This window comes from Canis aureus, chromosome 7 (assembly GCF_053574225.1).
Source record: "Canis aureus isolate CA01 chromosome 7, VMU_Caureus_v.1.0, whole genome shotgun sequence".
Classification (NCBI taxonomy): Eukaryota; Metazoa; Chordata; class Mammalia; order Carnivora; family Canidae; genus Canis; species Canis aureus.
In genome coordinates, this window is record NC_135617.1 from 48,185,201 (window position 1) to 48,213,087 (window position 27,887).

Consider the following 27,887-nt stretch of genomic DNA (forward strand, 5'->3'; position numbering starts at 1 on the left):
TAGTTTAGTCCCCTTTGAAGGAACTAAATGTAAATTTTTGTTTGCTTCAGGGCACCTGGCTGGCTGGCTGGCTGAGTTGGTAAAACACGCAACTCTTTTTTTTTTTTTTTTTTTTACGCAACTCTTGATCTCGGGGTCTTGAGCTCAAGTGCCACATTGAGTGTAGAGCTCACTTAAAAACAGGAATTTATTTCTCACAGTTCTGGAGGTTGGAAGTCCAACACTAAGATTCTAGCTGATTTGGTTCCTCTTAAGAGCCCTCTGCCTGGCTTGCAGATAGTCACCTCACTGTGTTCTGGTCTCTCTTCTTTTTTTCTTTCCATTCCTTCCCCCCCCCCCCTTTTCTTTTTCTTATAGGGACATTAATACTATCATGGGAGACTAATTGTCATGACCTCATCCAAATCTAATTACCTCACTAAATCCCCACTTCCAAATACCATCACACTGGAGGGTGGGTGGGGTGGGGTGGGGGGGTGGGGGTGGTCAGGGCTTTTACAGATTAATTGGAGAGAGGGAATCACAAACATTCATTCTATATTACTAGGTGTAAGGAGCTCAGACACATAAATACTGTGTCAGGTTTCCTTTTATGTAGAGGGAGGAGAAATATATTACTTTTTTTTTTTTTTTAACTTTAAAAGATTCTTTATTTCCTGGGGCACCTGGCTGGTTCAGTAGAGCATGTGACTCTTGATCTCAGGGTTGTGAGTTCAAGCCCCACACTGGGCATAGAGCTTACTTAAAAAAATAAAGTTAAATTAAAGATTATTTATTTCCCAATTCAGAGGCTTAAATGTACCTTTTAGGTCCTTTTATTTATTTTTAAGTTTTATTTTTATTTAGGTAATCTCTACATGAATTGTGGGGCTGGAATTCACAACCTCGAGATCAAGGGTTGCATGCTCCTCCAACTGAACCAGTCAAGTGTCCCAGATCCTTTTATACTTTGCTCCTCTTTATTTGATTTTTTAAGATTTATTTATATTTTTTAAAAATTTTAGCTTTCCTGAGATATAATGAACATATAACATTGCGTAAATGTAGACATACAAGGTATTGATTTGTTTTTTTGTTTTTGTTTTTGTTTTTGTTGATTTGATATACTTACATACTGCATAAAATTATTACCATCATAGAGTCAAATAACAGTTCTATCATATCACATAATTACCATTTCTTTTTTGTGGTAAGAACATTTAAGATTTACCATCTTAGCAACTTTCAAATAAGTAATGCAGTATTATTAATTATAATTACCATACAACATACTAGATCCCCAGAACTTATTCATCTTAGAACTGAAAGTTGTACCCTTGATCAACATCTTCCCATTAACAAAGTTTAACAGGTTAATACTACTTAATGTGAATAAAGCTATGAGTGAACAGATATATAGTTATCCCCTGCTTTTCACAAGTTCTCATTATGCCACCTTGCTTATACAGAAGACCTACATTAGTACATGTTTTCACTAACCAAAGAAAATCCAAAGAAGATTTTCACTTTCACACACACACACAAAAGGCAAAAAGCAAAAATAGTGTTTAGCATTTGTTTTGCAGTGGGCCATTATAGTTCAGAGAGCATACACAGGGAGCAATGAGAATGGCTCCACCACACTCTTTCCTTGAGAACCACACCCAGCATCTCAGTAACCTGCCATAGGCATGAGCTGTGTCTGTAAGCATCTGTGCTCTGCCTCAATTTATTTTGTGCATCTGTCGGCAAGATGTGTTCTGAAATATCAGAAAAGACTACAAGAAGTTATTTTGGGGGAGGGGGTCTGGGAATGATAAAAAGTTTTTCCCATATAAATTAATGGTAATAAAAAAATTAAAAAATAATAAATTAATGGTAATTGCTTCTTTGCTTTATGCCATTTTTGCTTAAGAAAGTTTCATTGGACTGCTCTACTTACAGGAGGCGGGGAAGCCTGATATATTGTTGGAAGAGAAATGAAATCAGTACTATTAGAAAACAATCTGGCAAAATATATCAAAATGGCAAACTTGTATTTCCCGGTGTAAAAATTTCATTTACACTATATTCTGTAATTAATCTGTATATTAGTTCTTAGTATTACAGGTACAATGAGCTCAATTATCCCAGATTTTAAGGTCAAATGGATATAGAGTCTGTGGCCCAAGCAAAGTATTATATGTTTTTCTCTCTATCCCAAGTTACAGTTGGTTCCTTCTAAAGGCTAAACTTTGGCATTATCAGGCCTTTAGAGACTCAGAACTTCTGCTATTAAAAAATGATAGTCTGTCTTGAATTTCCCCCTAAAATATTTTTCTTTCATGAGACATTATTCAAATGAGACAGAAAGAATGCGGGACTAAACAAGTTTTGTTGCACTGATGATGAATTGATAATGATTACAGAGACATGTCCAGGTGGTTTTAGGTTGTTTCAGGGAAACATGCTGGGTCCAGATTCTACTCCTCAGATTTGTATGTTTGAGAATTAAAGTTTACCAGTTCACTCAAGCGATGATAGGGACTGGGAAACTATCCATCTTCCAAGAGGCTTATATACATAAAGTAGAATGCTAGTTTCATAACTCACAGTAGGCTATATATACCAAGGATGATAATCAGACCTGAAGCTTTCTTTACAAAACACCATCTCTTGTTTAGAAATAGAGGAAGCCTCCATCTTATCCCCACCCACACCTTTCTCATTTTTCTTTCCTGATTTTTTTCTTTCTTGTGGCTATGTACTTAGAAGATCAATTTGCAAGTCAGAAGGCTGCTCAATAAGCACAAAATTAAAGCAAATAGAACTAGATGATTTGGAAGGAATTTCTAGCAAACTGAAGACAATCTGTGAATTAATCTTCCATATTTTATAGGAATTTCTTTTTAAAACGCTGGACCATGAGTCAATAATCAGAACACTCTTTCTCTTTCCAGTGAAAGCGAAATATAGGCACAGATACACAGTTGACCCTGACCTGCATGGGCCATGGGTCCACTTGTATTTATATATATTTTTTGATAAATACAGTACTGTAAATGTAGTTTCTCTTATGATTTTCTTTTATTTTTTTTTAAAGATTTTATTTATTCATTCATGAGACACAGAGAGAGAGAGGCAAGAGACACAGGCAGAGGTAAGGAAAAGCGGGCTCCATGTAAGGAGCCTGATGCGGGATTCGACCCCCAGACTCCGGGATCATGCTGTGACCCAAAGGCAGATGCTCAACTACTGAGCCACACAGGCGTACCTCTTAGGATTTTCTTAATAGCATTTTCTTTGACTTACTTTATTGTAATAATAAAGTATATGACACATATATCATACAAAATGTATGCTTATCAACTGCTTATGTTATCAAGAAGGCTTCTGGTCAATGGTAGGTTATTAGCAGTTAAATTTCTGGGGAGTCAAAGGTTATATGTGGATTTTCAGCTGCACAGGGCCCAGCATGGCTAACCCCCATGAAAGAGGACCAGTTGTCACTTTAACTGACTCCATTTTGACCTTAGTCTGTACATTCTGATTAAGTGCTTCATTCTGACTTATTTTTTTACATTTATTTATTTTTAAATATTTTATTTATTTATTCATGAGAGACACAGAGAGAGGGAGGCAGAGACATAGGCAGAGGGAGGGGCAGGCTCCCTGTAGAGAGCCCGATGTGGGACTCCATCTGGGACTCTGGGTCCACTCCCTGAGCCGAAGGCAGATGCTCAACCACTGAGCCACCCAAGTGTCCTTTCTTTCTTTCTTTCTTTCTTTCTTTCTTTCTTTCTTTCTTTCTTTCTTTCTTTCTTTCTTTCTTTCTTTCTTTCTTTCTTTCTTTCTTTCTTTCTTTCTTTCTTTCTTTCTTTCTTTCTTTTCTTTCTTTCTTCTTTCTTTCTTCTTTCTCTTTCCTTCCTTCCTTCCCTCCTTCCTTCTTCTTTCTTTCTTTCTTTCTTTCTTTCTTTCTTTCTTTCTTTCTTTCCTTCTTTCTTTCTCTTTCCTTCCTTCCTTCCCTCCTTCTTTCCTTCCTCTCTTTCTTTCTTTCTTTCTTCTTTTCTTTCTTTCTTTCTCTTTCCTTCCTTCCTTCCCTCCTTCCTTCCTCCCTTTCTTTCTTTCTTTCTTTCTTCTTTTCTTTCTTTCTTTCTCTTTCCTTCCTTCCTTCCCTCCTTCCTTCCTCTCTTTCTTTCTTTCTTTCTTTCTTTCTTTCTTTCTTTCTTTCTTTCCTTCCTTCCTTCCTTCCTTCCTTCCTTCCTTCCTTCCTTCCTTCCTTTCTTTCTTTCTTTCTTTCTTTCTTTCTTTCTTTCTTTCTTTCTTTCTTTCTTTCTTTCTTTCTTTCTTTTTTCTCTTTCTCTATACCCAACATGGGGTTTGAACTCTAGGACTTGAGAGCAAGAGCTACATGCTCTTCTCACTGAGCCAGCCAGGCACCCCTCTGGCTTATACTTTAACTCAGGCAAAAGACCCAAGAGGTGAAGCATACTGTGATGGGAACCAAGCAATCCCTTGAGTATTAAGTACTGCCCTGATGCCAGCAAGACCCCTCATGATTGACCCCAAGACAATGGTCAACCTGACCTTTACTGCCCACCTGTATGTACTCATTGATCTTTGTCCCACATTTTCCTTATATAAAAATAGAAATATTTTCAGAACTTTGAAGACAGTTCTTGGAACACTAGTCCTCTGTCTTCCCAGTGTTGTCTCACTGAAATCAATCCCTCTCTTGTTTCACCACCATTCGTCTCTCTACCTTTGGATTTTGTCAGTGGTGGCTGAACGTGGTCTGTTTGGAAGCCAGGAGCCAGGTGCTCCTTCACTCCTGCATCCAGTTACACCAGGTTGACCCAGGCTCAACTGTAGTTAAGTAAAATCAGGCTAAATGATTTCCCTTTATTTGCCCAATATTGATAGCACATATGTACTTTTCAAAATAAAGTAAAACACTACTAGAAAGAGGGTGAACATTTTTCTTCATCGTGGAATGAAGTTAGGCAATGTGTTCCATGAATGGGAGGTTTACGCAAAACATTCTAAAAGCAAAAGGAGCCATAAGACTGAAGAAAAAAGACTGACAAGTCTAGCTTGACAAGAAATGGTTTATTAAGGAGACTTGAGGAGAGAAGCGCATCTTTGGTGGCAGCAAGACAAGTAGATCTCTGCAACCCCACCTCCTGTAGGACATGTTTATATAGTCTAGGGGCTGAGGAGTATATGCTGGGGGACCAGCTGGGGACCCAGGACGACCACCCAGGAGAACAATGTTAGGAATAGGTGTGTGTCATATCTCCAGAGCAGATCCAAGACATTTTGTCCTGACAGTGTAGTTAAGGGTGTGGTTAATAAAAGGAAAGAATAGTGGGGTGGTGGTGGTGGTGGGGATTGATATACCCAAAGATTCAGGTCACAGAATGCAAAGCTTAGAAAGAACTCCCAATAATGTACTCCACTGTGCCTATGACTTTCAAGGACTGGGATCTTTTCTGAAGACCTTAGAATGAAGAATTGGTCTCAGGACCTAATGTTTAACTTAAAGCAAATATGACTTTAACATAAAATATTATTAACTGTCAGCATCTTTTTCCAAACTTTTTAAAAAATTTTTTAAATTTATTTATTTATAATAGAGAGAGAGAGAGAGAGAGGCAGAGACACAGGCAGAGGGAGAAGCAGGCTCCATGCAGGGAGCCCGACATGGGACTCGATCCCAGGACTCCAGCCCAGGATGACACCCCGAACTGAAGGCAGATGCCCAACCGCTGAGAACTGAAGGCAGATGCCCAACCGCTGAGCCACCCAGGCATCTCGATTTATTCAGTCTTAACTGTTACAAATGTGTACTATTGTAACACTTTAGGTTTTCACCCTAAAATACATAAGTCTATTGTACAAGTGAATTTATTTGGTAATAAAAAATATTTAAAACCACAGTGGACTCTGAAGTGTCTAATCACCTAACTCCTAGGTAATTGTATGATTCGACTGTAATAATTACTATTTGATACTCTTTTCTTCTGTCCCTTGAAATATCTATGATAGGATGTTGGTAAATGGTCCTTTAAAAATAAAAAAAAAACTCTAGGGGGGGCACATGGGTGGCTCAATTGGTTTCACTTGGGTCATGATCTCAGGGTTGTGAGATTGAGCCTCACACCAGGCTCAGCACTGAGTCATCTTGAGTGAGATTCTCTGTCTCTTTGCCTCCCCTTGTGTGTGTGCATGCACACTCTCTCTCTAAAAAAAAGCAAAAAAAAAATATATAAAAAAAACCCTTTGGATTAAAAGGAAAACTGAACTCCTTCTGTATTTTTGTTACTACTAAATTTTGTTCTACTACTAACTGAATGGAAAACCACCTGTATGTATTCCTATTGGGTTGCAATTATGCCCTCAAGCTTAATTTAAAATATTCTACTTAATAAAAAGTTCATTAAAGACGAATTTCTGGGACGCCTGGGTGGCTCAGCAGTTGAGCATCTGCCTGTGGCTCAGGGCGTGATCCTGCAGTCCCGGGATCAAATCCCACATCAGGCTTCCTGCATAGAGCCTGCTTCTCCCTCTGCCTCTGCCTCTCTCTCTCTCTATTTTTCCTGAATAAATAAAATAAAATATTTTTTAAAAAGATGAATTTCAATAATCAAAAAATAAATGTATTTAAAAACTAGAATTTTGTGACATGTATCAGCAATGCAGAACAAAGTAGTAAAAGGTATAATGTAACTTCTTTAAAATTTGAAACATCCTAAAAATATTTTATGTTTCATGGGGTGCCTGGTTGGCTCAGTTGGTTAAGCCTCTGCCTCTGGATTGAATCCTAGGGTCGATCCGCTACTCCCTCCCCCTCTGCCCTTCCCCCTTGCTTGTGTTCTCTCACTTGCTCACTCAAATAAATAAAATCTTTATAAAAAATATAGCATGTTTTAGATACTATGCCAATATTTAGCATACTGGTTTTGATGGTGGATATTTAGTAGCACCATGCTTTAAATAATTTTGTCTAAGAAATGAAGTTTCTTTTTTAATTCTATCTTTCCGTATTTTTGTATGTAGGCTCCACAGCAGGGTGGACCTCAGTTAGAGGCTTGAACTCACAACCCTGAGCTCAAGACCAGAGCTGAGACCAGGAGTTGGATATTTAACCAATGGAATCATCCAGACACCTATCAGTCTATTTTAAAGAAAAGTCGTTCCATTTTGAGGTTTTCATGTCCCACCCCCAAATAATAAATTTACTTTGCCCTGTACAAAATAATTGTAGATTTTTAAAAAAGATTTATTCACTTATTCATTTATGATAGGTATAGAGAGAGAGAGGCAGAGACATAGGCAGAGGGAGAAGCAGGCTCCATGCCGGAAGCCCAACGCGGGACTTGATCCCAGGACTCCAGGATCGCGCCCTGGGCCAAACGGAGGCGCTAAACCGAAGAGCCATCCAGGGATCCCCATAACTGTAGAATTAAAAAAATTTTTTGGTAAAGAAATCTTTCCACACAGGGTGGGGCTCAAATGTACAACCCTATGATCAAGAGTTGGATGCTCCACCAACTGAGCCAGCCAGACCCCCTTGTTCAAATTTATTTAACAAGCATTTCCTGTGTGAGCCACCATGCTAAGCACTGTGCATACTGCATCTCATTTAAAGTTCGTAACTCACAGGCCCATTATCATCCTGACTTTACAGTTGGGACAGTCAGGGACGTTGGTGGGGCCCTCTGCTGATAAGAGCTGGGGCTGGGAGCTTGCCAGCTCTCTGCAGCAAAGCTTAAGGCCACTACATACGTACCCAGGGCCGTACCCTCTTTAGACCTGAGGTCTGACGATTACATTTGGAGATGTGTTTATAATACTCCCTGGACTAGAATTCTGGGTCAATTTTCCAATGCCAAGTTTCTCAGTCTTTTCTGACAGGTTTTGTTGAATTTCTGCACAAATTGTGCCCAACTTAGTTGCAGATTAAAGCAGGACTAGATACTAAAATTGGCCCTCACCCAACATCTGTGAGTGAATGCCATCGTGATTTGAATGCCAACTGTATGCAAGTGAAATATGTTTGCTACAAGATTTAGGTTTTTAAAATTTGTTGGTTGTTAAGTAAGCTCTACACCCAATATGGGGCTTGACTTCGTAAACCTGAGATCAATAGTAGTATGCTTTATTGATGGAGTCAGCCAGGCATCCCCAATATTTAGTGGTTTGAGGTGGATAACTGAAGACTGGTGTGGCCCAGTTCAGGTCGTTTACTCTTTGGTTATGACTGAAAAACTTAACATGTCCCTAAACATAGGTCCATTTCATTTTACTTGCTTGTTCTGAATAGACACACACAAACAAGTTCAATCTCACTGCCCTTGTTGCCTTTTCTTTTCCAAAATTCTCAGCTTTTACTTTCATTTTTGTCTTTGAATAACTGCAAAATTCAGCCTCCAAAAATAGCATTATCACATATGTGCACTCCAAATGTATCAGCATTTGTCACAGTCATCTCAAAGGGATACATGCATGGATATTTCCTACTTAAAAATCATTGCATGTACTTATTTGCCAGATCCTCATTCTGTTACTTTCAGGGGTTGTTAAAATTATTTCATGCTTTCCAATTTTAAAACGTTGAAGCAGAATTCTCTAGTCGATCATCTCTGTAGGGTGAATTCCAAGCATTTTGAGGTAGCTTGAGCTGCATCAATAGAGAGGACCCTGTCTGCACTCATTATTGTGTCCCTCAGCAGAATACCTCACTTGGCCAATGTATTCCTGAAGGACATCATTCCAGTGGAAGACAGTGTGAAGGGCGCCCCCTAGAGGACACAATATTGGTACTGGGAGGGAAGCAAGGCCCAGTTTACACTCATTACCGTTTCGCTCTCTTCCTTTCTTCCTATCCCTCTGAAAGCTTTCAGGATTTTTTCCTTCTTTTTTTAACGTCAAGGGTTCCGATGTTAAAATAGCAGGAGGGCCAACTGCACACTTGTCAGATTGGACAGCATTGTTACTTTGTCCTCAGCTGATGCACACTGAGTGCTCTTCTGTGAACTCCTCTGCAGGTCCTGCTAGCTACCTATTAGAAGAGCCAGCGTATGAATGGGGACTCTACTGGGAAGCAGTGCTTATGAGGGATGGCAGCATGGCTCTCCTAAAACTGTATGCTACATTCTAGAAATGGTATGAAATTGGAATGGGGCTATTAGGGAACATATGAATAAAAGACAATATACTCTGAATTCCATTATAGTCCCAAACTATTATTTATCTAAAAAATGACAGATAAAGGTAAAACGTGATTCTTGGTAGTTTCATCATTTAAAAAGAAGTTACACTTCCATTCTTTTTTATTTCTTAAAGATTTATTTGAGAGACAGTGAGTGAGAGAGTGCATGTGAGCAGGGGAAGGCGCAGAGGGAGAGGGGGAGAGAGTCCTCAGCAGACTGTGCTGAACGTGGGGCCCAACTTGGGGCTTGATCTCTCCACCCATGAGATCATGACCTGAACCGAAACCATAGTCAGATGCTCACTGACTGAGCCATCCAGGCACCTAATACGTCCATTCTGTTTGTTTGTTTTAAAGATTTTATTTGACAGAGCAAGAGAGGGAAAGAGAGAGCACAAGCAGGGGGAGCAGCAGAGAGTGAGGGAGAAGCAAATTTCCTGCTGAGCAGGGAGCCCAACACCAGGGCTCAATCCCAAGATCACAACCTGAGCTCTAATACGTCCATTCTGTTTGTTTGTTTTAAAGATTTTATTTGACAGAGCAAGAGAGGGAAAGAGAGAGCACAAGCAGGGGGAGCAGCAGAGAGTGAGGGAGAAGCAAATTTCCTGCTGAGCAGGGAGCCCAACACCAGGGCTCAATCCCAAGATCACAACCTGAGCTGAAGGCAGATGCTTAACCAACTGAGCACCCACATCCATTCTTATAATAAGTAAAAATGTTAAGAATTAACACATTGAGGTCCCTGCCCCTTGAATTTGTCCCAAGCTGGAAGTACAAAGCTGGAAATGCTGAAGTCTAAGGACTGAGGTGGCTTGGAGATGAGAGGTCACAGCTCTTCAAGTCAGTGATAAGGAATGGCCTCTAATAAAACTCCGTTGCAAAACATGGTAAAGGAACAGTGTGAAGAGCACAAAGGTTAAGGAGGAAGAGCCTGAATACTCTGTGGTAGAGAATGTCCTATGTTGACATGGAGTGAATGAGTGAATGGGAAGGGGGAGTATTTCCCAGGGTAGAAGGGATTTAAAGATGCTGACAGTCCTAGAGAACTTGGAAGAAAACTTGATTGTTGGTTCTTCATTTTCAAAAAACTGATAAAGATGGCACAGAAAGAAAACCTTTATCTGACTGTGAACCTGATGATAGCAAATGAGAGTCAACTGACAAATCAAGAAGCTTTGCCACAGTTATCAAGGAGAATGAATGTTTCCCATGAAATGGAAAGATTTAAATGAGGCAGGCTTAGCAATGGCAATCAAAAACATAATGTTCTGAGATTGTAATTGCTTCTTATGAAGAGAGACTAATTTGACATTTTTGGCCAAAAAATGAAGCTCAATGTTGTTTGCATTGAGAGATCTAAATATATAAAGCCAATCTGGATGTTGACTCCCCCACCCCACCCCCCAATGTGAAAGAATACCTACGTTCCCATGAAAACGGAGTCTGATGTATTCATTTTGAAGAAGTATTTGAGGGGGAGTTAAGGTTTTTGTGTATCAATAGCATTAGTTACTTCAAACAGAAGTGTTCTAAAGTTGCTTCATTTATCACAGTAATTGAATAATCAATACATTGGTTAGCCTTGTTAGTAAACAAACGCAAACTAAATTAAGGTGTTTCTTATCTATTGTTAGGAAAAAATAACACTCAATTCTGGAAAGCTTCTAGTGAAACAGCTACACTTTAATTACTGAAGACAATATAAATTGATGTAACGTTTGAAAATGTATATATACCTTTGACCCAATAAGTACCACTACTGGGAATTTACATAAAGAAAATCAAAAACAAAGAAGGAAAAAAGTTTCTGTATATAAATATGTTGCAGGAATAAGCAACAAATTAGAACAATCTAAAAGTCTAGTAAGGGGAATAGGTAAGTAAATTATACAACCATACAGAATAGAGGTTTTAAAGTTGACAATTAGACTTTATAGCATTTTTTTTCAAAGGCAAGGTACAACACTGTATTTTTTGTAATGATTAAAAATTTAGAGAAATTATGCACTTGGAAAAAGATGAGGTGGACATATAGTTGTTCACAGTGATAATATTAGAGTTGAATTCTCTCACACTTTATGCCAAGTTTTTATATAATTCAAGACTTATATTCATATTATCAGATGCATAAATCTTAAATTCAAAATAATTTGATAGATGTCCAAAAAAAGTGCTTTCTGAAAAAGATAATGTAGGGAAAGTTTCTTACTTTGTGATTTCTTTTGTCCTTTTAAGCACACCACATAGTTAACAGTAGATGTGTGGTGGTAAGTTTGTGTGCTGCCTAAGGTCAAGAATTTCTAGTCAACCTAATGCCCCATGTGCCCGAGTATCTCCATGCCAGACAAAGCCCAGAACAGAACAATAATGCTTTGTGCCCAGGCTGAGCAGTTACTCTCTTCTATATACTAAGTATTCATCCACAGAATAGTAAAAAATATATATATATTAGGTGCTAGAGCCTAACACAAGACAAGAATCCATTCTAAAAACTTCTAGAAAGATAATTAAAATATTTCTAGTTTTAATTGTATCATTCACAAAACTGATGACACTGGAATATTTTCCTCATCTGAAACAACAATCAATATCAAAGGTTATACCTAACACAAAGAACTAGTGTTTAATCATTTTTATGCCATTATTTTTAAATGCTCTTATGTTTCAAAACTAATTAAATTTGCCTTCAGCATTTTGTTGCAGAGTTTTGGAACCAGCTCCTTTAGAATGCTCTAACAGCTTGATGGCCTTGTCAGAGTTTTCAATATTTCTAAGCAGGGTCTCTAATCTTCTCTTAATTTTCTTCTGGTCTTCAAGAGCACAGCCAATTACTATGGACTGAAACTTCTGGTCAACAGGACCCGGTGGCACCTCAGATGAACATGCACTGTACAGGGACATCAAGTGACTCCTGGCATTTCCCAAATCATCCAGAAACTTACTGACCACCTCGTCAATAATCCTGGTGGCATGCTTTAGGGATTCTTGCTGCTGGGGGTTTCTGATTGTTTCTACTGAAACTTCAACGGTGAGGGTTCGTCCCATCAAACGGTTTGCTGTCAGATTTAATTCTTCTCTTTCTCCTAAACATGGAAAGTTTGAAATATCAATCAATACGAGACATAAACTTACCTATATTGAAAACATTTAGGCATTCATTTGTGGCTAAAGTTATTTTCTGTAAGCACCTTGGCTACAAAATTTTTAAATGTAAAAGTCAAAATTATAGCACATAAGATTAACTAATAAACTATATTATATTACGGAGAGAGGTTGCAGAATACCTTTCCCTGAAAGTCTATTTTTTATTATTTCCTTTTTTTTATTATTTCATTTTTTGAGAGAGAGGGAGAGTGAGCACATATGTGTGCAGGTGGGAAAGGGGCAGAAGGAGAGGGAGACAGACCATCTCAAGCAGGCTTCACGTGTAGCGTGTGAGCCTGATGTGGGGATTGATCTCACAACCGTGAGATCATGACCTGAGCCAAAATCAAGAGTTGGAGTGCTTAATGGACTGAGCCACCCAGGCACCATTATCTGACAACTTTTATTTATTTATTTTTAATTTTTTATTTATGATAGTCACAGAGAGAGAGAGAGAGAGGCAGAGACATAGGCAGAGGGAGAAGCAGGCTCCATGCACCGGGAGCCCGACGTGGGATTCGATCCCGGGTCTCCAGGATCGTGCCGTGGGCCAAAGGCAGGCGCCAAACCACTGCGCCACCCAGGGATCCCCTCTGACAACTTTTATACATGGGATACCAGATGACTTTTCCAAGTGGGCACGTTTGAAAAAGTTTGGGCAGGTATGCATTTCTAACTCGGATGGAGATCAAGTCTTAACCTAGAGCAAATGGCGTGCATAACCAGGGTTTTGTGCTGGTTACAAGAGATCAGATGCAGTGGATCTCTTGATAAGGATGTGCATGTAGGGGAGGAAAAATAATTTTCCCTGTACCTTTCTGAGTTCTTGGCTGAGAAACCCTGTAATAAAAGACAGATTAACAAGAAAAAAAGCAGAAGCTTATTAACATGTATACTTCACATATACATAGCAGAATTTTAGGGACACTGAGATGGCCTCCCTCTCAGATGGAGAGCCCAAGCCACCACCTTAAAAACCATCTTCAGCTGAGGAGTAAGATGTTGAGGGAGGCCTTCCCCTCTTTAGTGAGGTTACCAGTAAAAGCAGGATAAACCAGGGAAGGGTTGCTTTGCCTTTGGCGTATATAAGGGTTTCTTGTGATTCACAGTTATCCTTCCTGGTACACGGAGGCAGGCACCCTTACAAATGGAAATATCCCTTATAAATGTAAACATCCCTTACAAACAAGTAACTTCTATTCTGTTTTCAGAGCTTCTCCTGTGTCTGCAGTTTCTCAAAAATAATCAGCTTGAAATAATTCTTATGCCAAAGAGGCAAAATTTGAGATGGTATATTTTGCATGGATATCAGAATACAATGCTCCAATTTTGGCTGAAAAAAACATAACCATGATGGTGGAGAAAAAGCTGGCCTCGAAATTCGGCAGTGACTCATCCTTTCCAGGGAAATTTAAGCAGGCCAGTGGTTTCTAAGTCTTGGCCAGCACAGAGAGGCAATGGTGGGAAAAAGGATCCACATTTCATTATTTACATGAAAAAGTCAGTAATCTCCTCTTTGTCCTGTTCTGTAACTCCCTTTTTTTTTTTTCCCTGTAACTCCCTTCTTAATTCATCAATCTTTGGCCAGGATGATGAAAAGACCGGCCAGATCTTGATCCTGCCATGTGTGTCTAACCGTGCAGGGCCTGGAGTTAGACTGTACACTCGTGGCACCAGCTGTTGGACCATGAGCTTGTCTGGGGAGGCCCCGGAGCAACCAAATTAGAAAGATCACCGCCAGTGAAAGGAAATACAGTGCCCTATTCCTCCACGGAAACTCATGCTTTTCATATAGAAATGATAGCACATTTTTACATTAATGGGGTTTTATTGGGTCCATTATTTCTTTCCCCTGGATTTTATCTCAATACCTCAACCCCTCTCGTTTGTCCTCTCTGCCATCCAGTAACTTCTGAGGAATTGAAGTCAGGACTGTAAACCTGAGGTCAAAGGCATCACCTTACTGCTTGGGACCACCTCTTCTGGAGCTTGGAGGCCTTTTTTTTTTTTTTTTTTTTTAACATTTCTAACCATGCCCCTGAGGTAGGCAGCAGGCCAGAAGGGTGACCTCTGGGTAAATGGTTCTTTTTTTTTTTTTTTTTTTTGTAAATGGTTCTTGTAATAATAAATTGACAGCTGTTGTCCGCTACTCACGGGAAATGCTGAAGCCAAGTGTACTCATTCCTCAAGTCAAGTGAAAATGGACCCACACTTATCCTAAATCCCATGAAAGAGTGGAAAAGATGAGCTCCCTTCTGTGGAAATGCTCTCACCATCGCTGATCTGCCTCATATCCTGGCTATTCTGGATGCTGTGGATCATTTCCAGGAGGATTTCTTTCTCTTGCTCAACAGCAGTTGCGGCTTCTCTCAAGGCTTCCACCCTATATAAATTGGGAAAACAAAAGTTACCACAGGGAAGTTTCCTTTTCCTCATCTCTATTATTTGCTCCATCTCAAGTTTAAAGATCCTTAGGAACACTTTTGAAAAGTTCTTTATTCTTTTTTAAAAACTTTAAAATTTTTCGGGCAACCCTCTTGGGGCCCTCCCTCTTCGGGAGCTTTGTACCATCACTTTACTATCGCTCAATAAACTCTGCTTTGCTGCCTGTCAAAAAAATATATATTTAAAAATTTTTTCTATTGTTTTAAATCCACCCACCCCAGTCTCCTTTTCCTCCTCGCGTGTATGGCATTCTATTTAGTGTTTATCTATTTTGTATTCATTCATAACAAAATCTGTATTTGTGTTTTCATCTATTTTCAATTTATATTTCACTGTTTCTTTTTTCACTCAGCATTTTATTAAGAACCATCCAGATTCCTATGTGAATATCTAATCAGTAGCTTCTGATTGCTGCATGATACTCCATGTATATTCACCTGATTTCACCTCCTCTCTCCCAGTGAAAATGCTTACCATGTCCCCTTACTTGTCATCAGCACAAAAAAGCACTTCAATGAATACAGGTCCCCTATGGACTTGAATGAGAACCTTCTTAGGATTTATCTCAGGGCAGAACTGCTGAGACACAGGGTATGTGCACCCACCATTTAATTCGGTACTACCACTGTTCTCCAGAATGGCCACACTAGACCACTGTTGGGAAGCAAGTATTCTTGTCCCCTCAAAGGTTCTTCTAACTGGACTAAGAATCAAATTGACAGGAGACAATTTACAGGAGAAAATCCAATTTAATAGTGTACATAGGGGAATCCACATACACATGGAAATTCCAAAGACAATTAGGCAAAATGAGGTATACCTATTATTCTGAAAGAAGGAGAAGGGGGTTAATGGTCTGGGACTTCAAAGAAAAGGAATGCAGGGTGATAAGAAGAGCAGATGTTTGGTAATTAGATGTTTGCCCTGCCATACAGATGGGCCACTCAGATAAAATTTATCTCTGCTTATAACCTTTATTCTGGGAAAGACCCCTAATTTAGATTCTTCTGTGTGGTTAAGGGAGGGGCAGAAGTTTCTCCTGAGCCTGCAGGCTCTCAAGTGCCTTCAGCTCAAAAGAACCCACATGCAAAAAAAAAAAAAAAAAAAAAAAAAAAGAACCCACATGCCAAAGTGGCACATTCTGGGGGGCCCTGTCCTGAACCCCTTCACAATATTCCCAGCAGTAAAGCATTGGAATCCCTGTGTTCCCACACCCCTACCAACACTCAGCATCTTCCAATTTCCTATTTGTTGCCAGTCTACTAAGTATACAGTGATATATTCATAATTAATCTGCATGTCTTTCATTACTAATAATTTTGGACATCTCTTTGTATTCTTGTTAGCCTGTTCACAGCCTTTGCCTATTTTGTTTTTTCTTTTTTAAATGGGGGTTACTGTCCTCTTGCTGATTTGCATACTCAAAGAATTAGTCCCATGTTAGTTACAGACATTGTAATAATCTTCTTCCATCCTATCATCGATGAATTTTGCCTGGGATATTCTTCACTGAATAGATATCCTTACTTTGAAGTGATCAAATTAATATTTTCTTGGTTTTGTTTGCCTTGTGGCTTATGCTTCTGAAGGGTCTTTACATCTGAGGTCATAAGGTATTTTCCTACATTTCTTTCTATTAACTTCATTGTTTTACTTTTCTCATATTTATGGCTTAGTCCATCTAGAATCCACCTGTATGTGTTTAGGTAAGGATTTTTTGTTTTATTTTTCTCCAAATAGTGAACCATTTCCAACATTATATCCACCAAAAATCCATCTTTCCTCTGACTTATACATTGTCTACTCTGAAATCTCTGTTCCATCTAGTAGTGTATCTAACTGTTCTTACACCAATACCCATTTTAAAAAAATACCAATAGCCTTGTAATATGCCTTAATATTTGGTAGAACCAGCCCTCTAATCTTCTTTAAAGATAGTTATTTAGAGTTTTAGTATTCCATATTAACTCTCGAGTAAGTTTCTTAGGTTTCTCAAAGAACTGGGGTAAATATGGCGTCTTTAGCATATTGTCATTTCGGGATGCCTGGGTGGCTCAGTGGTTGGGCATCTGCCTTTGGCTCAGGGTGTGATCTTGAGGCCCTGGGATCCAGACCCACATCGGGCTCCCTGCATGGAGCCTGCTTCTCCCTCTGCCTGTGTCTCCTCTCTCTCTGTGTCTCTCATGAATAAATAAATAGAATCTTTACAAAAAAGATAGAATATTGTCATTTCACCCATCTATATATTCAGATCATCTTCCATATTCTTTTTTTTTTTTTTTTTAATTTTTATTTATTTATGATAGTCACACACACAGAGAGAGAGAGAGAGAGGCAGAGACACAGGCAGAGGGAGAAGCAGGCTCCATGCACTGGGAGCCCGACGTGGGATTCGATCCTGGGTCTCCAGGATCGCGCCCTGGGCCAAAGGCAGGCGCCAAACCGCTGCGCCACCCAGGGATCCCCATATTCTTTATTAGAATTTTGAAGTAGTCTTTTTTTTTTTAAGATTTTATGTATTTATTTTGAGAGAGACAGAGAGGCAGCACACAAGCAAGGGGGGAGCAAGAAAGGGAGAAGCAGACTCCCCCCTGAGCATGGAGCCTGACATGGGGTTCCATTTCAGGACCCTGGGATCATGACTTGAGCTGGGCAGATGCTTAACTGACTGAGCCACTCAGGTGCCCTGAAGTTTTCTTAATAGTCTTTGTGGACGCTTTTGAGAGCTTTGATCCTTTGTGGATACTGTTATTGTAAATAATACATTTTATTTATTATAATTATCTTTAATGTTTTTATTTTTTTAAAGTTTTTTGAAAAGTAATCTCTACACCCAATGTGGGACTCAAGCTCATGACTCCAAGATCAAAAGTTGCATGCTCTTCAGACTGAGCAAACCAGCTGCCCTATTTTAAATTATAATTTCTCACTTGTTATTGCTGGTTAGGAAAACAGAAAATGCTGTTTTTTGTAAGGTTCATCTTGTAATTGGTAACAGATTTATTAATTTTAATTTGTCTTTTTAAAAATATTTTATTTATTTATTCAGGGAAGACAGAGAGAGAGAGAGAGAGAGAGAGAGAGAGGCAGAGACACAGGCAGAGGGAGAAGCAGGCTCCATGCAGGGAGCCTGACATGGGACTTGATCCCGGGTCTCCAGGATCAGGCCCTGGGCTGAAGGCAGCGCTAAACTGCTGAGCCACCCGGGCTGTCCAATGATTTGTCTTTTGATTCTTCTAGATTGATGATCATATAATCTACACAAAATGACAGATTTAATCTCTTCCTTTTAAATCTTACTAGCTTATATCTCTTTATAGTATTGACTAAAGTCCTCTGTTACTTTATTACACAGTGGTGATGAGAGAGGGCGTCTTTGTCTTTTCCTGAATTTAAAGGAAATGCCTGTGTAGGTTTTTGGTCTAAAGCCCGTATCAAACTACAGAAGCACTACTTTCCCTAACTCCCTCAAGTATAAACACACATGAACTTAACTACACATACACATGAACACAGTCACTAAAGAACAAAATTGTGGAATCATGAAAGCAAGAGAAAGGAAAATCCTGTATATTTAAAGTGCTTTGTTTTCAGGGCACTTCTTGTTATATGTTATCCCATAAATAAGTTGCCAACTTTTCCTAAATGAACACTGACAGACTTACCCTTAGTATTCAGATAGCCTTAGAAATATGAGATCATGGAAGATCTAATCCTGATTGCTGCCATAAGTGGGCACAGAAGGAACAACTTCACTAATGTTTGAGCACATGTCCATTCCATTTAAGCCCTCCCCTACCCACCCCAACCCCACATTTGCCTTTTCCCCAACAGCCATCCACCTGTTATACCCCAAAATAGCACTGATAGGTCACAAAGTCACAGGTTCTCTTTGTTCATCAAGATACTAAATATATGCTGAACTTTGTATTTATAAGAGCTGGGAAAACCAAAGAGCTGGTAAGAATCTTATGTGACAAATGTGGCTGGAAAATACAATAAAAAACAATATTCTATAAAATAGAATACAACAGCAGGCCCACTTCAGTATCATTATGTACACATTTTATGTTGGCAAACTCTCAGACAGATAAACTAGCGCCCAGTATATTTGAGAGAGATTGAGTTGGCGCTAATATGAAATATTCATGCTAAAAACACAAACCATGACTCCAGTGTTTAAATGACAAAGATGAATCACGTAATTGGTAAATGAGAAGATGCTGAAAGAAGAAATGAATTTTTCAAGACTCTTGAATTTGTACTCAAATGTACAATGATAGAGAATTTAATGCTATTCAAAAAAGGAAGGCTTCATTTACAACATGTTACAAGAGTTAAATTCAGGGGGTTGTTAACAAGAAAATGGTTTAAAAGGACACACTCTAGAAAAAAACATAAGTATCATATAAGGTAGATATTTTGTCGTTAAAGGAGACCAAATACAGCAGACAATAGATGGAATGTTGAAGTCTTATGGTTTTTTGGTTTTCCCCCAATGCTAGAAATTGCCAGGGTGTTTTCTCTGCGAAAAACAGATTTCATCTTGTGTGGACCTTCTTATATATGTTTTTGTATTTACCTTTTTCATTTCATAGTAAAGGTAACACACCATTCTTCAGAATGTAAAGAATTTTAAGGGAAAAAAAAAAGAATTTTAAGGGATTTTATTTTGTTTTGTTTTTTGGCACCACTGACATTTGCTATTCTCTCTAGCTGAACCTAAATTTCTACTTAGTTTATTTAAATAATATTTGTACTGTTTCTCAGCTACTGAGATCCTTAAATTCATCTCACATATAAATCCTTCTGTCTACAACCTTTTCATTTCGTTCTAGAAAATCGTTAGATGCTATATAGCTATATATCTTCAAATATTCCGTTTTCCATTATATTATTTTCTTCTGGAACTCTGGTTAGACAAGTGTTGAGCCATTTCACTTTATCCTTCATGTTCTTTAACACATCATTTGACAATACTTCTCTTGGCAGGGAAGGGTGGTTCTGTTTTTACTAACAGATCCTAGAAGAGCTACATTTCCAAAATTGGGAAGAACTTCTCCTCATACCAAGGCTGGCCTGGGTTGTACTCCTGGAAAACTCTCTGCATGAAATTACAATGAAGCCGGCTATGAAAGAAAGAAATTTTAGTCACAAAATTCTTATGAGGGCAAAACTGAAGTGCACCCATCCTTGGCTAGTCTTCGGGTCTCCCACACCTCACCAATCTCTGCAGCCTAGCTATCAAAAGGACACGTTGTTGAGAGATTTATAGGCCAGACAGTGACTTCACCAGACTGAGGTTATTGCGGATCCATCCAGTGGGTGAAGTATGCAACTCCTGATCTCAGGGTTGTGGGTTTGAGCCCCATGTTGGGTGCAGAGATTATTTAAAAATAAAATCTTTATGGATGCCTGGTGGCTCAGTGGTTGAGTGTCTGCCTTTGGCTCAGGGCGTGATCCCGGAATTCCGGGATCAAGTCCCACAAATGGTTTCCTGCATGGAGGCTACTTCTCCCTCTGCCTATGTCTCTGCCTCTCTCTCTATGTCTCTCATGAATAAATAAATGAAATCTTTTAAAAAAAATAAAATCTTTAAAAATTTTTTGAAAATTGAACTACCTTATGATCCAGTAATCACGCTACTGGGTAATATCCAAAAGATATGAAAACACAAATTAGAAGGGATATGTGTACTTTTATGTTTATTGCAGAATTATTTACAATAGCCTCATTATGGAAGTAGCCCAAGTGTCCATCAATAAATGAATGGATAAAGATGTGTGGTTTTTTTTTAAGATTTTATTTATTTATTCATGAGAGACAGAGAGAGAGAGAGAGAGAGAGAGAGACAGGCAGAGGGAGAAGCAGGCTCCACTCAGGGAGCCTGACATGGCACTCGATCCTGGGTCTCCAGGATCACACCCTGGACTGAACGCAGCGGTAAACCGCTGAGCCACGCAGGATGCCCCAGATGTGTTAAATAAACAGAGAATATTATTCAGCAAGAATGAAATCTTGCCATTTGCAACAACATGGATGGAGCTACAGAGTATAAGGATAAGCAAAGCAAGTCGGTCAGAGAAAGACAAATTAGGTATGATTTCACTCATGTACGGCACTTAAGAAACAAATGAAAAAGGGGGAGAAAAAAAGAGACATACCAAAAAAATAGACTCCTATTATCGAAAACAAATGGCCAGTTACCAGGGGGAGGCAGGGTGAAATAGGTGAAGGGGATTGAAGAGGATTGAGAGTACACATGTCTCTCTCTCTTTTTCTTTAAGATTTTATTTAAAGTAATCACTATACCCAACATGGGGCTTGAACTTACAACCCTGAGATCATGAGTCACATGCTCTGACTGAGCCAGCCAGGCACACTAAGAGTACACTTATCTGGAGGAGCACTGAGTGATGTAAGAATTGTTGAATCACTAAATTGTGCACCCGAAACTAATATAACACTGTATGTTAACTACACTGGAATTAAAATTAAAAGTTAGGGATCCCTGGGTGGCGCAGTGGTTTGGCGCCTGCCTTTGGCCCAGGGCACGATCCTGGAGACCCGGGATCGAATCCCACGTCAGGCTCTAGGTGCATGGAGCCTGCTTCTCCCTCTGTCTGTGTCTCTGCCCCTCTATCTCTCTCTCTCTCTCTCTGTGTGTGACTATCATAAATAAATAAAAATTAAAAAAAAATTAAATTAAATTAAAAGTTATAATAAAAAAATACTCTTGTGGGGTGCTTAGGTGGCTCAGTCAGCTGAGTGCCTGATTCGATTTTGGCTCAGGTCATGAACTCAGGGTCCTGGGATTGAGCCCCATATTGGGCTGTGCTCAGTGGGGAGTCCACTTTAGGATTCTCTCCTTCTCCCTCTACCCCTCTCCCTGCTCTCTCTTTCTTTCTCATAAATGAACCTTTAAAAAAAATTCTTGTATCTAAAGAATGCTACAAAGATCACTTATATTCTTGGCAACGTAAGATTTTGCTAAGTTTTCCTAATCACCACCAAAATATTAAAATACATTCGGGATCCCTGGGTGGCGCAGCGGTTTAGTGCCTGCCTTTGGCCCAGGGCATGATCCCGGAGACCCGGGATTGAATCCCACATCAGGCTCCTGGTGCATGGAGCCTGCTTCTCCCTCTACCTGTGTCTCTGCCTCTCTCTCTCTCTCTCTCTCTGTGTGTGACTATCATAAATAAATAAAAAAATTAAAAATAAAATAAAATAAAATACATTCACCACTGAGACCCTTTAGTGTAAAAATGAAACTGGTGTTTAACGGGACTACTGTTAGGAGCTACTCATCAGTACTGTGGCCTTAAGCAAACCACTCAATCCCCCTGGACCTCAGTTCTCTTATTTCTAAGAGAGATTAACATACATGTGTCCTTCTCTACTTCAAAGGATTTTGTAAGGTTCAAATAACAATGTACATATGAAATGCTCTTTTAAATTATAGGCTGTTGTTCAGTATTAACTATGATGCCACTTGTTTTGCAACTTCTGGGAGACACCCTAAGAAACTTTCAGCAACAGGAAACTTCTGACCAAATGATCCGTATCACTCCAGGCCCCCAAGATTCATTCCCTGGCTGCTGAGGAAAGTCACTGCAGATGGCTGACAGGAGGCAGAAGGAGCTAAGACAGTTTGGGGAATTTCCCCAGTTTGGGGAAATTCGTGAACAATCAATCTCCCAGGCCTAACATCTTCCTCTCTGCCACCTTCCAAAACCCATACCCCAAACATCTTCATTACCGTTCAGAACCTTCTAGGAGCCACTCAGTACTTGGCACTCACTAGGTGTTCGATATTTACTGAATTTGACAACCAATTTAAATGGAATTATTGGGGTGCCTGGCTGGCTCAGTTGGTGGCAGCATGTGACTCTTGGGTTATACGTTTAAGCTCCATGTTGGGTGTAGAGATTAGTTACAAATAAAATCTTTAAAAAATAAATAGAAAAACAAATGGAATTTTCACCTCTTTCAGTAAAATCATATATTCATCCATATACTATTTCTACATTTTGAAATACTTTAAGCAGAAAGAGTTAGGGATCTCTGCCTGGGTGAAGAAAGACAGATACAGCTTTCTTGACATAAGAAGAGTCATGTTAGGCCCCCAGCCATCTTGTGAAAGAATGTGAGAAGAGTCACCATGACGCCAGGAGATAGCCTCATCATATTCAGAAGTGAAGACTGACCTAATGCACACTCTTGAGTATCTATGTAGGATTTAAACCTGTGAGCACTCAGATACCAAACCAACTGGAGCCAGAGAACTGACGATGCTCAACCCTTGATGGCCCACGTGACTTTGACTTGGACTTAGTCACCCCAATTCCATTCTGTATGCCCCAGTGTGCAAGCCTCTTCATGAATATGTATGCACCCTTAGCTTAAAACTTCCCCAATTTTGGTGTTTCAGGAGTCACTTCTTTGGGAAAGATCCCCCATGTTCTCCCCTTTATTTGTTGCAAGTAAAACCCTTCCTTTTCCTATTCTTTTCCTATTCTTTGTTTGGTTATGTCTTTTGGCTTGATACCTGCCAAGAGGCAAATCCTGGTAACAATAAGACACATCTAATTTTAAGAAAATTCAGGGATGAATTATTAAGCTCTACAGCCAGTCTTCCTGTGTTCTAGCTGGGGAACCTTAGACAACTCATTTAACTTCCTAAGCTTCAATTTCCCATTTGGAGAATGGAGGTGAAAGTAACTTCCACAAAGGAATGGGGCCTGGTATAGAGTCAGTGCTCGTTTAATGAATCAATGTTAGCATGTATTATTTATAAATTAGGGTGCACTGAGCCACTAAAGAATGCAAAACTCAGACACCATTTAGAACTGGTCCAAAAACTGGGAGAGAGGGGTGCCTGGGTGGCTCAGTCTGTTAAGACTGGTTTTGGCTCAGGTGGTGATCTCCGGGTTGTGAGGTGGAGCCCTATATGGGGCTCAGCACTGAGTCTACTTGAGATTCTTTCTCCCTCCCTCTCCCTCCTCCTGTGCTCTTCCCACCTCCTCCCCCCCATCCGCTCACTCTCAAATAAAAATTTAATCTTAAAAAAAAAAAAAGAGAGAGAGAAAGGAATCACTTTTTTAAGAGGAAGCAAAAAATGAAAAGAGGTGGAGTCAAGAAAGAGGCTAGTGTCATGGTAAAGTATTAGAAACAAATGGAATTCCTTCAACAATATAGAATGCTGCCATACGTGATTAAAAAATCATGCCCACCATTAGGCATAAAGCATTTAGCATAATTCTGTCTTTAGTCTCATATGGAAGAAGGTCTACCACAAGTGATAAAATCAGTTGGGGAACTATATGCAAACTTTAAGTATCAAACTACAGTGTTTTATTCTACCTAAAACAATGCTTTATGAGTCATCCTTAATATGAAATTGAACTATTAGAGCAAAATTACCTATTTGTTTCTTTTACAAAGCTTCTAGGCATGATGCTAGTTTTTAACAATGTGGGGTTCTGTGACACTGCCCATGTAGTTTCAAAGGAACTTTAACGGATCATTAGTATTTTTCTTTATTTTTACTATTTTTACTACCTTTTAAAACACTTCCTTAGATCACACTTTTTACAAATTTTACTTATTTTTTTAAAACTCAATTTCACCTTTTTATTTTATTTTTTAAAGATTTTATTTATGTATTCATGAGAAACACACAGAGAAAGGGAGAGGCAGAGACACAGGCAGAGGGAGAAGCAGGCTCCAAGCAGGGAACCAGACATGGGACTTGATCCGGAGGCTCCAGGATCAGGCCCTGGGCTGAAGGTGGCGCTAAACCGCTGAGCCACCTGGGCTGCCCTACATTTTTTTTTTTTTTTAAAGGAAGAAACAAAGCTTACAAAAGTCTTAAAACTACTAAAGAAGTCCATAAAATGAGCAATTAGCACATTTTAGTCTTTCCTCCTCAGCTCAAGGGTTAATTAAGCAAGTCATAATCTAATCACTGGTATAATAATCAGTTCACTTTACATTAATCAAACATTAGAATATATGAATACTCAAAACCAGAGGCCTTCTTTTAAAGATGAGTACCTGACTGCTTTTGTGTCTATCAGACACGAGATGTTCATTCAAGTTTGAGGGGAATGACTCAGCTTGAAGAAGGGAGGGGCAACGTTCCTCATTCCTTTCAGAAAAAAATCTTTTCTGATAGTGCCAAGAGAGCCCTGAAATGCTTCGGAACACATTATCAAAGTTCTAAACACCTGGGGAGATGTGTAAGTTACTTGTAATGTGCTGCTACACCAAAAGAAATATTATTCTTTGGGGCGACATTAAGTAGCTGAAGCCACCGATCTCTAGTTTTGTTCCACTTTCTCTGGGGAGTAAATGCATCAAGCTCAACCCAGGGGAAGCATTACTTTTTCTCTGGTTCCATATGTGTCATTCTGGGCAGAACCCTAGAAGGTGGTTTTGGACTGCGGTTTCTCTATCTGTTGTCATCCACAAAATCGTTGTGGATGGAGAATTTCTCATTTTCCGACTCTTCTCTCAGGGTAATAATAATAATCATAAATGCCTCAACTGCTGAGATATATTGTGGTTATTAATGCACTGTCCTGGCAAATAAACCCCTCTTCTTGCTTTGGTATATAAATTGAGGGAGATAGACATGCACGCGCTGCTTCTTAAAATTTTTGGCTGACGTGCTTCCTTGCTCACCCAGAACCCGATGAAAACTACGGGGGGGGGGGGGGGAGGAGGGGGGAAGAATCGGTATGGCCTCAGGGGTTTGTGGAGTCTTAGTAAGATTTTGACTTATCTACACCTGCACACCATTTACACAGTAACTTTGGTGACAAACTCTTAGAGGAAGTACGTGAAAGTTTTTTCAGACGCTGTTAAGGGAAACAATAATTTCCAAAATTTGCTGTTCGTTATTTAGAAATTGTATACAAGCCTAAGTTAAGGGGGGGAGGGGGAAGAGTAAAAAAAAAAACAAAAACCTATCTTATGCTTTCAGGCCAATGACTAGCACTTTCGAGAAGGTGTCTTCTAAGGAAGGAGGTACACAATAAATAGCGAGAAACTAACAGAATTTCTGAATTCAGTTTGCGGGGTTAGGGGGGAAATGGAAGCCGCAGGGTCTTCCTCCACCAAGTGCCCAGCCGCCGTTCACCCCGCGGCCCCTCATCTGTCCTACTCCTCCCTCTTCTTGCTCTCAGACAGATTTCTGGATTTTTACTTTTTTTTTTTTCTCTCTCTCTGTGTTTTGGAGCAAAGAAACTTATCAGTCACATGGGGTGGGGGGAACCCCTGAACTATCGCCTTTCTTACAGATGCGTAGTAGAAAAAGAGAAGTTAGAGACATCTGGGGGGAACCACATAGCGGCACTCAGAAAATTCTAGACCTTCAGTCGACCCGGGGTGTCACGGGGTGTCACGGTCTCTAACCTCAGAGAACGCCACCGTAACTCTTACCTTCTGTGATCCTCTCAGTTCCCCACAGCCCAGGTCTGTTCACGAGAATGCGGCCACCCTTCCCGCGCTCACAGGCTCTCGCTTGGGTCGAACGCGCTTTCTCTGGCGCGGAGGCGGCGGCCCCCCGAGCCGGGCGGCAGCGCACGGTCCCCGCGGGGAACAAATCTCGGGCGAGCAACTCCTCCGGCCGCGGCCCGCCCGCCGCGCACGCGCCCCCCGCCCTGCCGCCCGCGCCGCTCACCTGAGCTCCAGCTGGTCCAGGCTCTCCAGCAGGCGGCTGGAGCGGTCCGCCATGGAGGAGGAGCGGCAGAAGCGCCCCTCGTTGGCTTTCGCGTTGATCTTGGCCTGAGCCATCTGAGCCTCCGAGGCGGGGGCGGCCAAGAGGTCACCGGCCTCTCGGGCGACGTTGAGTGGAGAGTCCGGCGGCCGCAGGCGTCGCCGTCACCGCGCGGGGCGCCCGCCCCCCTCTGACGCCCGCTGGGGGGCGGCCCGGGAGGACGCGCCGACACCGCCGCTGCCGCGTGGCCAAACAAGGACAAGCGCGCCGCCCGCCGGGCTGGGGGCTGCGGTGCCCGCGGGAGGGCGCTGGCCTCGGGGCCTCGAGGGTGGGCCGCCCGGGCCGAGGCCAGAGGAGACGCGCCCCGCGGCCTCCGAGGCACCTGGAGGGGCGGGCGCGGGCAGGGGGCCTCACGTGACCGCCGGATCTCTCTCTCTCTCTCTCTCTCTCCCTCCCCCTCTGTCCCGACCCTAGAACGACCGAAAGCCCAGCGGAGACCCACGGAACAGCCCCCTCCCCGCCCCCGGGAACCGGGACTCCGTGCGGCCTGAACGTAACCACCTCCCCCCCCACGGAGGTACCTGACGGTAGGCTGTGGGTAATGACCGGGGCCGGCTTCGCTCACTTTCTCCCAGCGCCCATCATTCGTGTCAGAACCCAAACCATTAAAAATCCTTTGATATGGGAAGAAAAGGATAGCACTTAAGTACAGCTCCCAGGCAGTCTGGGCTTGCCTCAGCTTGTTACCAGTCCCTTTTCTGAGGTGGAAATAATGAAAGCCTGGACACCACTACTGAGGCTTACAGGGGAAAAAAGAAAAAGCTATCCCATCTTTCTTTGACACCCAACTTATTTAAATCTCCTGTAATTTAAAAAAACGTGGCACGTTACTGGGGCATATACTATAAAGGTCAGTAAGAGCAGGACTGGGAGCACAGGTTTATGTACTTAAAAACTTGCGCTTTGCTCTCATGTCGTTATAGCTGTACGCCTTATATTGCAAGGATGAGAATGAACTGCGCACATAAAATGATAATAACACTTTAAAGCTGAATCACAACCTTTTTATCTGAGATCAAAGCCATTTAACTACTTGAACGGAGACAGGGCCTTCAGCCTGGATCCCAGTTCCCTCTGAATTCAATCTACATACTAATAAACTATTTGTGTAAGGTATTATTTGACTTCATTAAATATATTTTGTCATTATCAGGACACAGACTTGGAATCCAAAGATATGCTGGGAATGGTTTGAAAGTCTATCATGTACTTTTAGAATTATCTTGGATTCTTTTTCTCTCTTATCCTACAGATCCAATCCCTAAGTAAATCCCCTCAGCTCTACTTTTAGAATATACTAGGATTCTTCTCCCCAGTTCCACTGCTACCACTCTGGTCCCA

At 40.6% G+C, this 27,887-nt stretch overlaps 1 protein-coding gene and 1 pseudogene across 1 annotated transcript; one reads left to right on the top strand and one right to left on the bottom strand.

The window, feature by feature from the left end:
* Window positions 1-10,026: 10,026 nt before the first annotated feature.
* On the top strand, window positions 10,027-10,404 carry LOC144316717 (chromobox protein homolog 3-like; annotated as a pseudogene).
* A 430-nt stretch (window positions 10,405-10,834) lies between these two features.
* BAG2 (BAG cochaperone 2) lies at window positions 10,835-26,680 on the bottom strand. Its single transcript, XM_077903535.1, has 3 exons — window positions 26,451-26,680; window positions 14,590-14,699; window positions 10,835-12,255 (listed from the first exon to the last, which is right to left on the bottom strand). Exons 1-3 carry the CDS (start codon window positions 26,561-26,563, stop codon window positions 11,843-11,845), a joined length of 636 nt encoding a protein of 211 aa, XP_077759661.1. The 5' UTR covers window positions 26,564-26,680; the 3' UTR covers window positions 10,835-11,842.
* Between the last annotated feature and the right edge of the window lie 1,207 nt (window positions 26,681-27,887).

Excerpts from the sequence above, each read along its gene's own strand:
- BAG2 (XM_077903535.1), bottom strand. The coding sequence starts at position 26,563 with ATGGCTCAGGCCAAGATCAACGCGAAAGCCAACGAGGGGCGCTTCTGC. Across the intron at positions 14,700-26,450 it reads CTGGACCAGCTGGAGCTCAG|GGTGGAAGCCTTGAGAGAAG; the intron begins GTGAGCGGCGCG and ends CAATTTATATAG. Across the intron at positions 12,256-14,589 it reads TATGAGGCAGATCAGCGATG|GAGAAAGAGAAGAATTAAAT; the intron begins GTGAGAGCATTT and ends TTCCATGTTTAG.